The sequence below is a fragment of the Astatotilapia calliptera genome, chromosome 17, assembly GCF_964374335.1.
Source record: "Astatotilapia calliptera chromosome 17, fAstCal68.1, whole genome shotgun sequence".
NCBI lineage: Eukaryota > Metazoa > Chordata > Actinopteri > Cichliformes > Cichlidae > Astatotilapia > Astatotilapia calliptera.
The window spans coordinates 29,975,642-29,990,660 of record NC_137438.1 but is presented as its reverse complement, the minus strand read 5'-3'; the positions used below and the strand labels follow the sequence as shown (position 1 = coordinate 29,990,660).

Here is a 15,019-nt window from a genome sequence, read left to right as displayed (position 1 = left end):
TCGGCAGAGACTTTTATTATCAACTAATTCTTCAGCCTAATCTCTATTCCTCTCTTTATCCCACTCTTTTCCTGCCCGCTCCACTTGTAATTAAACAGGGATTCCACCTGCAGCTAAACTAAACCACTCCAAATGAACAGAGAGAGGGAAATTAAAGTGATAGCCCAATCCTGCTTCACAGCCTGTAGGGCACACTGAACTTCTCTTATCTTTTCTCTTCTTCCTCCCGGCTAGCTTCGTCTTTTTCTCCTTCCCTGGTGTGAGTTTGTTCATTAGTTCAGCACAGTGTTGGCAATCCTTTTGGCTGGGAAGTGAAATTAACAAGAAATAATGTGCTAAATGTAAGTAATGTGGTGCTTTTTGGTTATTTTCAAACCAACACATTGCAGTGCATTTGAGAACGATGTATTGCTTCTTACAGCAGAAGAAAGCAAAGCAGTGCCAGTGTGCATGCCACCATCTGTATTGTTTTAAAGTTTACAACTCAAGCTTTTTCAACTCCCCTCAAATACACCCACACCCACCCAGGGTAAAGCTACTGATCATTTATTCCAAGTGGTCAAGCAGCATTTTGTTTCTTGTTTACTTCGCCTTATAAATCCTGAATGTTCTTGTCTTCTAACGCAGAATGTGAGTTGATGCTTCATTTGCTTCAGTGTGACTTCCTTTTTTTGTCTTTCTGTATCGCACCTCCAGCTGGATGAAGGTGCGTTAAAGTCAAATGAAGTTAAAGTCAAATGAAGCGAGGGACACGTCAACGATCCACTGCCTCGTCACAGCCGACGTCCCACTCAATCCGTCAGCCACCAAACAATGGTATTATATCACAAACTCAGCTAACAGAGCGGGCCAGTGGCTGCAGGTTCAATATTGGTTTCATTTGACGTTCCAGAGGTTAAATGACAAAGCCATCTATTGCACTGTCAGGATTGTCAGCTTAAGACAAATGACTCTGTTACAATCAATCATTTTTATTTATCCTATCACTCCAAAGACAGTGAGCCCTCCGTTCAAAGAGAGGAAAAAAGCAGGTGAACAAGCTTGAAACAGTTTAGTTTATGCTTACTTAAATTTGGAACCAAGGTTTAAGGGCAAAAAGCAAAATCATATCAGCCACCTCATCCGAGGAAGGTCCCGGGTTCGTATCAAGGCTAGGGCCTTTCTCCTTGTGTCTACTTGGGTTCTCTCCAGGTATTCTGCTTCCTCCCACAGGCCAAAAATATGCATGTTAAGTTAATTAGCAATTCTAAATTTACAGTGAGCATGAATGCTTGTCTGTCTCTCTATTAGCCATGCACCAGATTGGCAAACTGTCCAGGGTGTACCCTGCCTCTCGCCTTATGACAGCTTCAACACCCCCACAAGCCCAAATTGGATAAGGCGAAAAAAGATGGATGCTAATGTTGTCCTATTACTGTACATAGTTACTGCAAGAACCAAGACATGTTGGTCAGTAAACACAAAAAAAGTACTTGCACAGAGTCTAAATCTGCACAGAATGCGTCATTGGGCCCTTGGATAAAATAAGGCCTGTATCATGAAGAAGGAGTGCACTGTTTGGACTATTTCCAGTAGCCAAGACGCTCAGAGATGATGGTGACTCACTTGAATGACAATTTTTAAAAAAAATCGAATTTCTGTCTTCTTTTATTTAGTGATGTCCTTGCAGAAATTAGTTGAACAAGACTGTGAAAACAGACTGAGAAACATACTGCAACAGGGAAAAAGTTAACAAGTGAGACAACGGGAGAAAGAAGAACGGGGTAACATTAAAAATGGGACTTTGTATCAGGGAAGAGTTCGCTTCAACCTTGTCTGCCCCACTTTATTGACATTTTTCAGAAGCTTGTCAGGCAGCAGTGATCGCGACATATCAGCTCTCTTCACTTGCCTTGTTAGACCACAATGTGCCTGTAGCTAAACTGGGACACAACATAATATGCACATCTAAACACCCTCGTAACTTCCATCTGCACACTAGAGAGGTGAGAGAAGCCAAATTCCAAGAGATGTGGTAGAAAGTTTCCTGCTGACAAAAATTAAAGGACGCTTGTACTAAACGTCTTGGATGAGATGCAAAGGCGCAATACTTCTACAAATTGGCTTGTCGGATTTCCCTTGGGGGGGATGGGGGTAAAAAAAAAAAATCCATTTGACTTTGAACGATCTCACCCACTATGGTACACATTTTCAATAATTCACACTTACAGATCTACATTTGCTACGGTGAACATAAATAATTTAGCACAATGAGCGTGGAAGTCACAGTACTTTCCAGCAACGGTTTATATGCTGAATGAGAAGCTTTAGTATAGGTGGGGAAAAGAAATACCCAAGCACGAGGGCAATTTAGGAACATGGCAGAAAACAATCTAACCACTGGCTCACAGCTCAGTGGCTGGCAGGATAAGTTAATGCATTTGCTGTGTTTGCTGTAGGGTAATGGTATAGCTATGGGAACACTAAAAGATGAATTGAAAGAAAAAGACACAGCAAACAACCTCTGGAACAGCTCTCGAATGCCCTCAAACACATGTCAAGGCTTGGCACAGTCAGCTGCTGACTAATGTGCTTTGCCATTAAAATCATATTAATAGAAATTACATTCTCCTGATTGGATCCAAGTTGTTTTTACTCCAACTGACATAAAACCCTACTTAGAGCAGTGGTTCTCAGCATTTTTTCTGGCATGAACCACTTCAAAAGCTGAAAAAGATTCCCGCACCACACGCCACAATTTTTCAGTCATTAAAAAAAGATCCGACTTAGCTTCAGCTTTGCCTTCTTTATTTTCCTATTCAAAACACATTCGTTTGATTTAATTTAATTTTTCCCGAGTCAAACAAAGATCACAGTTTCAGGGCCACAGACTTAGCCGTAGTGTTTGTGGACATGTACCATATTCTTGTTATAATTCAAAGTTATGATTCTGTGCATTTCACCAAAGCCATTAATGGAAAGCTTGCAAGATTAATGCAACGAGATCCCTCTCTTTGATTGGATGACCTTTATTTATTAAATATGGAAAAGAAAGAATGTATGCGTTAAAATAAGCTTTTTATATCAGAACTAGTCACAATTCATCACTTCAGAGGGGCAACGAATATATTTATAGCTTTTACTAAAAATGTTGCTGTGTGGTGTGCACTTCAACTCCCTTTCACTAATGGTGAAATGATCCCGGAGATCCAGTGACACCTCCTCATTCATTCTACCCAGGTGTAGTTGACAGATGAACCAGTGTTAACAGAATAGCAACATAATAACGGACTACGCTACCTGCTCATATTAACAGTGGGATTGACCTGCCCTTGTCACTCAAACTGCAACCTTAGCATCCATAATGACACCCAGTTCTATAATCTAACTGTCCCCTTTATACCAGAACACCTATTTAGCCCACTAATAGGATGACTTGTGCATGCGCGTGTGCACATGTGTGCGTATGTGTGAGTGAAAAGAAGATCCAATTAAAGGACAGCCAATCACTGAATTAATGAGGGGAAGGCAGGGATGACAGATTACTTTACTAGTATGGAATTGGGGGGGGGGGGGGGGGGGGGGGGGGAATGGGGGCGGTGGGAGATTGGGGGATGGTGCTTGGTTTAAATGACAATGGGGAGTCAGATACAGTTAGAAATGGGATACAGATGGAACGGAAGGGGGGACAAGAGAAAACACAAAAGACTGAGCCCTCATGTACTTTCATTTGAGAAAATATCAGGGGCAACAAGAGGCAAATTCTGTAACCCTGAAATAAAACAAGACTAACAAACATCACACAGTCACAAGATGGAGCAAAGAGGCAGGAAAAGGCAGCAAAATGAATAAATAAAACACGCAAGGACACGAAAGAAATACAATGTCGACATCATTTTGAGAACACACAATACAGCGTGAGAATGTGTGTTTGTCTAAGTGTTTGGCCAGCTTCCTTCTCTAATGAGTGTATAATTTGACACAGACAAGCAGGGTATAGTGTGACTCTCAGCACGATAGTCAAACCCTGAAGGCTGATTTATACTTCTCTGCCAAGATGTTCCAGTAGTTCTGCCCCATTGTAACTTATTTATAATTGATTACAGTTAATTGCCAACTGATTTAGGCAAGACAAAAAGACTATAAATACAGCGTGACACACTTAAAAAGTAATCATTACTTTAAATGCACTTTTAAATTAAACTGTAATTCTGCACAGAGACTTTATAGCTACTGTTAATTTTCTGCTGTCATCCTTGGCTGGGTTTTTCTTTTTCTTTGCAATGAGAGTGACAATATTCACCTTTACACTGAAGATGGCTCTGCTAGTTAAATAGCAGATACCAATACACACGTTCTGTCAAGGATAAAGAAAAAAAACACTGGGCTGCAGAATCATTATAAGGCCCAACTATTCATGTTTGCTTTCTTTCATTCCCGGTGTGATTTCAGAGTGATGATTGCTGGGGGAACAAAGAGTGGATCTCTCTAGCATTAATAGACAGACGAAGCTTCCAGAGCCTTTTCCCATCTTTGTATAAGTTGTCTTCATTGTAAATTGTGTGAAAGAGAAATATGAGCAACAAAGTAGTTCAGCTTTATTCAGGTCAACTTTACTTCCAGCAGAATCTCAAACCTCAAAGCCTCTGCTTGAATCCATTTCTACTCTATCTTCTTCTAGGAGAGGTCTCGTCCCTCATAATGATACGCTTAATGTTACGATTATGTGACTTGTGTGTTATCAGAATCAGAATGGGTTTTATTGCCAAATGTTGAGCGGGTTTACAACATTAGGAAATTGCTGCGGTGCTTCAGTGCAAACATACTGTTATAAATTACTCTTAAATAGACATGAAAAATAAAAATAAGAATAAGAATTAAAAGTGCTAAGTAGATAGATAGATATATACATGATATATACATGAGTGCAGGTGGTGATCAGTGCCAAACATGGAATGATGCAGTGAACACAGCGTAGGGTCATGTGTTAGTGGTGGGAACAGTCATACGGTTATTGTTCATGTGTTCAACAGCAGAGGGGAAGAAACTGTTCTTATGGCGAGAGGTTCTGGTGCGAATGGACCGGAGCCTCCTGCCTGAGGGGAGCAGGTCAAACAGACTGTGTCCAGGGTGAGAAGGGTCAGCTGAGATCCGAGCTGCACGCCCCAGTGTCCTGGAGGTGTACAGGTCCTGCAGAGATGGGAGTCTGCAGCCAACCACCTTCTCAGCAAAGCGCACAACACGCTTATGTTATCTCCTTTACAGTGATGACATCTCAACCAAACTGAGCAACTATATAAGATGTGCTAGATAATCCTCTCCACTTCCAACAACCCAAATGAGAGAAAGGTTTAAACATTGGGGTTTGATCCTGCCAGTTCTGGAGACTCAATCCCAAAACAGAGCAACCAATTATTGCAGCATGTCATGCCCAAATACCATACTAACACACTTTGTATTTTGTGTGCCAAATGTAGTACAATAAGAATCATTCTTATTAACTTCTTCTTTACTTTTGACAAAAGAAGTGAGCTTTAAATTAATTTTTAATGCTCTTTCTCTGCGTCTTCTCCTCCAGTATAAGTATTTGACCTTCACTGTTCGGTGCCGAGTTCACACAGCAGCCAGAATCCAGAGGTATCCCCCCTCTTGGTCGGGCATCGCCAATAAGAAGGGGAGTAATTCAAGGCTATGCACAGTATGGGTCCAGCTACATCGACCAGCTTTGTTCTGGCCTCCTGTTGTGGGCACCCTTGGTCTTCTCCTTCTATCCCTTTTTGTATTTCTCCTTCTTTTCAAATATCATACTCTCCGTCTTTGAGTATCTGTGTCCCAGGCCCCAGAAACAGCAGGTGGCCTGTTGCTATTGACCAACTCGAGCTGTTTTAATAGCGTTTGACACTCCTGGGAATTGGCAAATGTGTATGTGTACGCTGGATGTCATTTTAAACTGCCCCAGTGATCCAGCAAATAGCGTGGTAGCCAGCACTGCGGTGTGCTAGGGTGACCACAACATGCCCTTTGAACTTGGCACTAACTGTTAAGGCTGACAGCCAAGAAATTTAAGGCAATCTGCGAATAAAAATCAGGCGCCAATTCTTTTACGTTGAAGCAGCAGATCTGCATTAAGGCCAAAAGCAAAGTAATGTCATGTATGTTAATGGCAAATCTTATGCGGGTAATTTATTTGTTGATTAAATGTGTGATAAATAAAAACAAACATGTATTATGTCAGATTATATCTTTGTTTGAGTTTGTAGACGACTTATGAAAAGCTGTTTTGGCCTGAAGCAATGGCGTGACAGGAAACAGTTCAACTAGACATTGCAGGAAAATCTTCAAGAACTAACTTGCTGAGAAAAAAAAAAGACATGCTGTGCAAAACTATAATTTCAAAATACTGTTGCGACATGTTCTCGACATTTCACATGCAAGAATTTAGGTTCATCTCCTTCACTAATTGAAGGCACTTGGAAACAGCGCTGATTCACAGAAAAATCAGGACAGTGATGGCAAAGTTGCATATTTTAGCTGTCTAATCGACATTGAGAATTACAAATAGCTAGTTTATACTGCTTACTTAGGACACACTGAGGTATTACATTGAAATAGAACATCAATAATGGACTTAAAATAGCGCAAACCTATGAAGGTGTTGCTCAAACATAAAGCAAATAAATGAAACAAAGTTACTCTTAGTTGTATGTCTCATCCTTTTCTATAAACACTTCAGGACTAAAGAAGAATGTGTGTTTGTGCACTGGATTTATCTGTGTATTTATCTGCATATTCCATGTGGGGTGTTCATTAACTGCTTTCTCTATTTGTATGTATGGTAATTCCCAAATGTTCCTCCCAAACAGTTATTGTAGGTTAGCGCCGCAACTGGGCTAATAGACTAATTATTACCAAGGCCTTATGCAGACACACACACGCAAACACAGACATAAAGCACACACGCACAACGACTACAGGACAAAAAATACTCCACTCCATGCTTCTTTTTTTCAATATAAGCTAATTGGCATGCAAATTAAAAAAATACTAAATTTGTAACACGATGTTGTGCAATAAAAGCGAGACATAAAGAAATCTAACGAGGGTTAGTGAGGGTAAAAAAAATGGAAGTCAAATATTTTTAATAATTCATTTGTTAATCTGTACTATTTTTTATAAAGCCAATTACATGGACTACAATCTAAGAGAAAGGGAAATAAAACACAAATTCTCACACTGCTGGTTAACAGATTTGCACAAAAGAGTAGTAATTGGATGCCGTGACAAATAACATCCTAAATGTCCTTATTTTGCTCACTTGTGTTCCTTTGCTTTCCCGCTCGCTCTACAGATGGGCTGACGAGGAGAGGCAATGAGAGCACCATCTGAAAGGGCACCTTCAACTCACTGATATTTTAAAAGGTTATCACGATAATCTGGCCACTTAAAATGTGCACACATTTACACACGCATTCACACACACACACACACATACACACAAACAAATTGCAATGCACTACATTAGTAAATAGTGACACTTCCACGGTGCCAGAGAGGTCTATAATCCTCTGGAAGCTACAAACAATGTGCAGGGGTAACAACTGATGCCAACAAAACAGCAGTGGCCTTCTGTGATTGTGGGTGGCAGGAGATAAAGCGGCGAGAGAGCGAGCGTGAGAGAGGGAATGATATGCACATTATCCGTACTTCAGAGCTCCTGCAAAATTATTTCTAACAGTCGCATTAATAATGAACAGCAAACAGAGACAGCGATTCACTGGTGGCTTGATTTGGCCTTTATGATTTAATTGCTAACAGTGCCTCGTGGAAAGTGTTGCAGCGGTTAAATGTAACTAAATAAATGCTGCAATTAGATGCAGTTCTGAGGTGCTGATGCGCTACATCGGCAAAAGCACTGAGTCACCTGCAGATTGCCCTTACAGGAGCTGCTTGGCCATGGAAACCCATGATGTGAAGCTCCCAGCTCATAACTTTTGTGGTGATGTTAACACCAGATGAGGTGTGGAACTCTGCGCCTCAGCACTCTGTAATCCTGCTCCCATAACGTTATGTCGTCTGTCAATTCGAATTGCTGTGGGTCCAAAAATATATCCACTTTCCAAAAAACTGACTTGTTACAATTGTGGGATCCTATTACAGGAGCACAAATTCTCCCCAAATGACCCATTCTTCATGATTTTAAAGGCAGAATGCATTGCTGGGTGCGTGATTTTATTCACCTGTGGCAATGGGACTAAAATTAAAGCTGAGTTCAAAGACTAAGAGGTGTGGCCCATTACCTTTATTGTTGGTGCATTGTTAGGCCAAAGTTTAAAAAAAAAGTATGATCTTGTTGAGATATATAAGGAGCTTTTTACTATTCTATATAATATTTCTCTTCTGCATTGTCCCGTTTCTTTCCTCTCACCCCAACAGTTGGGGTGAGAGCCCTGAGCCTGGTTCTCCCAGAAGTTCCTTCGTTTTAAAAGGGAGTTTTTCCATCCCACATCCCAAGTGTTTGCTCATTGTGGCTCAACTGATTGTTGGCAATTTTAATGTATTATTGTAGGGTCTTTACCTTCAAATATGAATCATTGTGCAATGAGGTGACTGGTGTTCTTGATTTAGCACTATATAATTAAAATGGAATTTGAAATGAATCTACAGTATCTGTAAGTATCCATCAGTATGTCAACAGATTTTTCAGTTATTTTAATGCTGTATTGATAATTAAGCTACTATTGGTAGCTTCAGTTAAGCAAAATGTGTGCTTATTTCTTTGACTGTAAATGAATTTGTCGTTTTATGATTGTGACCTTGCTTTGGTCATCATGCTTTTGTACATGTAAATTACGATACAAGTCCATGCCTGTGTTTTGTGGTGAATATAAAGAGAACGTGAACATCTAACATAGTCAGCCAGTCAGGGAGGTGTCCATTTACGTGACTTTTCGTGGTGCTATTTTGGCAAGGTTTTGCCTCTGATAGGTGTTCGCCGACTCTGTGTCTGTGTCCATTACATAGAGTGCTGCTATTTCACTCCACATTCCATGTCATCAAAGGTACCAAGAGAGATGTGTGAATCTGCCTGCTCAGACATACACACACCAGCACACACCAAAGTGGACTAAGACCACTCTTCTCTCTCGCCATAATTCAACACATTTATTCACTCCAGCTCTACCCTCACAGCCTGTTTCTATAAAAAGACATGGTCACAACATCCAATGGTCCATCTAATCCTCTTCCCTCCTCTAGTCAGGCTGTAATGAAATCCTCTATTGCCATACCAAAGGTTATTCTACCCTGTGACATAAGAAAATGATAAATGCCAGTGGTTATGATACTGAGTCAGCAGGGAGGAGTTTTGATGTATGTGTTTGTTTGTGTGTCTGACCTGGGTCTCAGACATGACATAGAGGTAGTGATGGTCAGAAGAGAAGGCCATGTCTCTGAGGATGGGTCCATTCTCCACAGCCTGCACAGTCTCATACTGAAGGGCACGGGAGGAGCCATCTACACGAATCTAAAAACGAGAAGAGAAGCACATTAAAAGATTAACATACTGCATTTATTATACATTTTCAATCACTCTTTCACAACCATTGCGCTCATGGGTACTGCAATCATGACATTAAAACTTCACATGAATCAACTGCTAAGTCCAATTACATAAATGTGTAACTGAGTAAATGGCTAAAGACATAACATCGAAATAAAGAACAGCTGAGGTGCAAATAAGAAACACAGGAGAGAAAACGGTTGCCTTCCAGGAAGGACTTGGCAGTGGAACAAAGGTGGTATCTAGGACAACAAAGTGTGCAAATACAAATGAAGGAATCGTTTAAAAGGTAATTTTGGATGTTTTTATTAGCTAAACTGCCCAGGATATACTGACTTGGGATTTTTGCCTTGCATCAAGGCTGTCGGTGCTGTTGCTGAGAAGGACATCTTTCTCTATCACAGTTTAAGCCATTCAAAAGTGATTATGGTAATAAGGCATCTGGGCAAGAGGTGTGGTCTATGGGCCCCTAGGTGAGTTTATTCAGCAGAAAGTGCATGGAATTGAGCCCACGCACACTTGCTGATGTGATGGAAGTGGTCTGGGTTGTGCCAGAACATCTGCTTACATTGTGTTTCTCTCTCTCTCTCTCTCTTACTCTTACACACACACACACACACACACACACACACACACACACACACACACACACACACACACACACACACACACACACACACAATCAGATTGATTGTGTGTGCTGCAAATGATCCTTTCCAAATCTTGTCCTCTGGCTCCATTTTTCCAGTAACACAAAGTCCTGACTCTACCTAACTAAGCAACTTTCAGCACCCAATAGAATAGACAAACACACACAGACACACACGCACAGCCCTTTCTGGGGTTTTTTGACAGGTGTGAACTAAGTCTTGTTAAAGTTGTGATGACTCTTGGTAGTTCTTTGTGCTCTTCAGCACTTACGGGTTCACAGGTAACAGGCATAAACAGGAGATAATTGGATAGGAAGCAGATGGTCGACTAGACAGATGAGTCATTTTTTGATTAATTATAATAACCCTAGGACATCATACTCTGTGTTCTGTCTGAATATCATAACCTGATACACCTCAAGTTAAAGTCTCTTTCAGGTCAAGTAGCCTGACTGAACCGTTCAATAAAAGGTGGTTATCTTTGTTAAAGGCTGGATAAAAAGGACTAGTGGGCATTTACGTTTTTTAAACTTCATCTTAAGATGGATTTTGAGGAAATTACTCTAAGTTTTTCTCTCTCTCATGCCTTTGAATTTCCATCACTAAACTTTTAAGGTAATGTTAAGAAACTCAATCAGGATGTTCTTTATAGTAAGTGACAATGTTAGTTGGTTCTACTTTTCCTTTACTCTCTACATAACAAAAACCAAAGAATCTGCAGCTCTTTATAGTTCAAAGCAACTTTCTTTTTGTCTTTGCTTTGACAGTCAACTATTGTAGAGCAAAGAAAGAAACCTACTATAAGTATACTGGCTGCAGCTTAAGTGCTGCCCTGTCCTGCTGTTTCTACTGATATCCCATTTCACAACATCGCATTTCTTTAAACAGACACCTTGTTTAACCCCGACTTCACCCCACTCTCCCTCCTTTTTTGTTTCTCATTCATTCTCCTTCCTCTCTCTTTTTTTTCAGCCTCCTGCTTGGCTCGTGTAGTGACCTCGATCTCAAAGAACCTTGAGTTCTTTTTTTCCACTGGGAGCCATTGTATGCAGGGTCAGTTGCAAAGAAAGGAACAGAAGGCAAATAGGAGAGAAAGAAAGAAGAGAAGGAGGCAAGAAGAAAGAAACTTTCTTGTAAGCCAGAGCTCAATTCAGCAGGTGGGGTTATCTAATCTGCCCAATTGGGGATGTTAATTTTAGGTGCTAAGCATATACGCACAGCATTCATCATTTGTGCATGTGCATGCATGGAAACATGTATCAGTTTACCTCAACAGCATGTGATAAAGGTCTCAAGTCATTTGCTGTGTAGAGTTAAAGGGCTGACAGTCTATAGCGGTCACTGGATGTAGAGTTTTATTGTGTTGGGAGAGATCCACAGTCACCAAGGAGCGAAGAGGCTTCAAGGGGAAGTTCCTGTATATTATCCCTCAATCTGACCACCAACAAAACAAACGAGCCACCAGGGAGCATGGAGCACGTCTGCAAGAATGCAACGCTAGCTGGTTTAGTCACACTGGGACCAGAGGGGAACGCACAAGGGAGAAAGACTGATTTAAATCAAGGACCAGTGGTCTTGTTTGTACAATAATTGGCACATACAGAGGGGTTTGTAGCTTTTAAAACAGAGTTGTCTTCATCTTCTTTTATATCAATCTCTGCTCTTAGAAGAATTTATATAAAATATCCACTTAGTGCATGAAAAGTCCTTTATAATTAGACAAAAAAAGACTCAACAAACAAAACAGCATACTACTATACCACTTTTATTTTCTTGATTAAATGCTAAAATTAATGACATGGTTTGTTATGAACCTACTAATCCTACATTCATTATCAGAGACAGTAATTATGAATATATCTTAAAGTATTTTTTTTTCATCAGCCTCAAATCATTAAGGCAGCCACACTGGTGCTAGCCAATATTATCAGATTCCTTTTCAACAGTAATAAAGTGGATTAGCTGTTCTATGCTAAATGGATTACAATGCTAATCTCTGCTATCACATTAGCACTACACAATAGACATTCACTGCCAGACAGACTTCATTTTGCCTCAGAGTAGTGGGAAGGTGAGGGATGCACTAGGCCCACATATAGATGAACATGAACATGCAAGTGATTGTGTGTGTAGAAACATTAGCAGTTCACTGTCTCTCCCTTTCACACTCCTATACGCACACATACAGGCTTCCTGGCTGGAGATGCTTGTAGGAGATACTCTGGGAAGAGCCGGGAAATTTACTGGCACTTTTGACTCAGGGCGCACACACAGAGCATACAATATTTTTTTATATTCCCGACTGTGCCAGGAGGACCATGCAACTGATTCACACCATCACAGTTCACATATAGGAAAATCCTCCACAGAGTGACTACTTTGTCCAGATATAGCATCCACCTAGTGGCTGTGACAGACAACTACAACAGCTGCTATTATGAGCAGTCGGCTCTGCAGTGACAATGTTGTAGAGACACAAATAGGATCTTGTCTCAGTGATCATACTGTCTCAAGAATACATTTAGTGCATATAAAATATTTTTATATAGGCCTTTAAAGCTATTGGGCCCGACTATTACAGTCTTATTTGCAATCCACCAAAAAAGCATAAGCAGAATGTGAGTGCAGTGCTGATCAAAAAGAATGCATCTAACGGCTATAGATAATTTAATAAAACAGTCAGAGTGCAGAGAAAAACAAGCGGAACATCATATGCAGATGGTACTTCCTGCCTTGACTGTGTCCATGAAAAATCATATGCCTAAAGTCACCATTTCCCTCTCTCCATGGGGCTAACAGCTAGCAGAAGGTGTGATACAGACGGGGAAGCCGTTCCGGTGTGAAAACCACAGGATTACCCTTGCTCAGTTTGCTCATATTGGCACTCTATGCTACAAAAGCACATGGAAGGTATGGTATTTCCTCTAACTGCATGCTTGCGGGCTGGTAAAAGCATAATGCTAAGAATAATTCATGTGATGTTCAAAAATAAACCCTGTGTGTTAAGTGTAGGGTTATTTTGTATAAGAAAAAAAGGGAAAAGCTGTAGAAATGTATCAGAGGACAGTAAAGAAAAAATACACTAAATAATATTATTGCAATATGAGGGACACAGACTGCTTGTAGTGTCATGGCTGAATCAACAGACACCTTCCATATCCGCAGTCAATAATGCTGTTGCCCCTCTGGAACCCTCTTCCACTAAAAATTGCCCTTTCAAATTCAGTACCTCTGGTTACACATCTTAGAACATCTATTGATTTGGGATAATCTCTGTGAACTTGGGCTGCGATTGTGTAGAAACCACTTTACATCAAACGATGAGAAGGCTGGTCCGCATGTTAAGACTAGACTAGTTAATCATCAAGAGAAATAAAAATACTGCTGTGATTAAATGGAGACGCTACGGGTACGACCACAATATCTAGATAACAACACATTACCTAGAGCAAACTGAAGGTAGCACATCATTAGCTTTCCCTGCTTGGAGGGTCACAGTTGGAAGCTGGAGCATATCCCAGTTGACACTGAGCGAGAGGCGGGGAACACACTTGTTGCCAATCAATCACAGGGCTAACACAGAGACACAGTCAACAATTAGCGCTCACACCCACACCTGCAGTGTATGACCAATTTGCACTAGCCAGTTAACACGACATATGCTTACTGGCCACTTTATTGGGTACTGAGTTGTATCCCCTTGTGCCTCCAGAACTGCTTAAAATCTTTATGGTATAGATTTAACAAGGTGCTGAAACATTCCTCTGAGATTATGATCCAAATTGGCATTAAAGCATCACACAGTTGCTGCAGTTCTGTCATTTGCACTTAAGTGATATGAATCCCACTCCATCACATCCCAAAGGGGCTCTATTGGGAAAAGATCTGAAGACTGCAGAGGCCTTTTAATTACAGTGAACTCATTTTCATGTTCAAGAAATCACTTTGAGTTGATTTGAGCTTTGTGACACGATGTGTTAAAACTGGGGTCATAAAGGGATGGACATGGTCGGCAACAATACTCAGGTAGGCTGTGATGTTTAAACGATGCTCAATCATCACTGATAATAAGGGCTCCAAAGTGTGTCAGAAAAATACCACCCACACCAGTACTCCACCAACAGCAGCCTGAATTACTGACACAAAGCAGATTGAATCCACGTATTCATCTTGTTTATCCCAAACCTTGATGCTACCATCCAAGATGGCAGAAGTGGTTATGCAGTCCACTTCCATGTGCCTCGAAGTTCAGTGTCTTGTGGATTTGGAAAAGCTCTTCTGCATACCTCGATGAAAAGTTGAATGTTTTGCACTAAACAAAGTGAGTGTACATGGACTTTGGGAGGAAACTATTAAAATTGAGCTTCTGAAACAAACAAAAAACTTCAGGAGGGAAACTTTTTGAATATGAGTAAGGAGAGTGAGCGAGATTGAAAAACTTGTGTCCTTTCCTACTATGGCATGGATTTTGGGGTGGCAAAAGGAAGGCTTGTCACACAGAGTTGCAGTCTGTTTTGCATGGCACACTAACAGGCCATGGCTGGAACACACACCATGACCAACATGCTGCTAGGGGAAGCCAGAATAAGCTGCTGACTAAAGTATCACTACGGTCTGACACGTGTCATGCAACCACAGTGAGGTGAGTGGGCTGGAGCGGAAAGTCATCCAAAGTCATACAGCATGCTGGCAAAACTAAATTTCCACAATATTTGTGACAGAAATTTCCCTAATCCTGTGAAACATGCATATGGGCAAACTCAGTGGTCTGCCAGCATCTCTGCAGCTGAAAGGGTCATGAACCCTTGTGTTTTGGATATGCTAAAATAAT

At 40.8% G+C, this 15,019-nt stretch overlaps 1 protein-coding gene across 2 annotated transcripts in view; it reads right to left on the bottom strand.

The window, feature by feature from the left end:
- The window catches only part of plxna4 (plexin A4), a 238,507-nt gene that overhangs the window by 93,188 nt on the left and 130,300 nt on the right, over window positions 1-15,019 (bottom strand). For both annotated transcript variants that reach the window (XM_080291962.1, XM_026146292.2), the window contains exon 4: window positions 9,374-9,502. In XM_080291962.1, coding sequence (XP_080148088.1) covers window positions 9,374-9,502 — 129 coding nt within the window. The remainder of the gene's footprint in view (window positions 1-9,373; window positions 9,503-15,019) is intronic.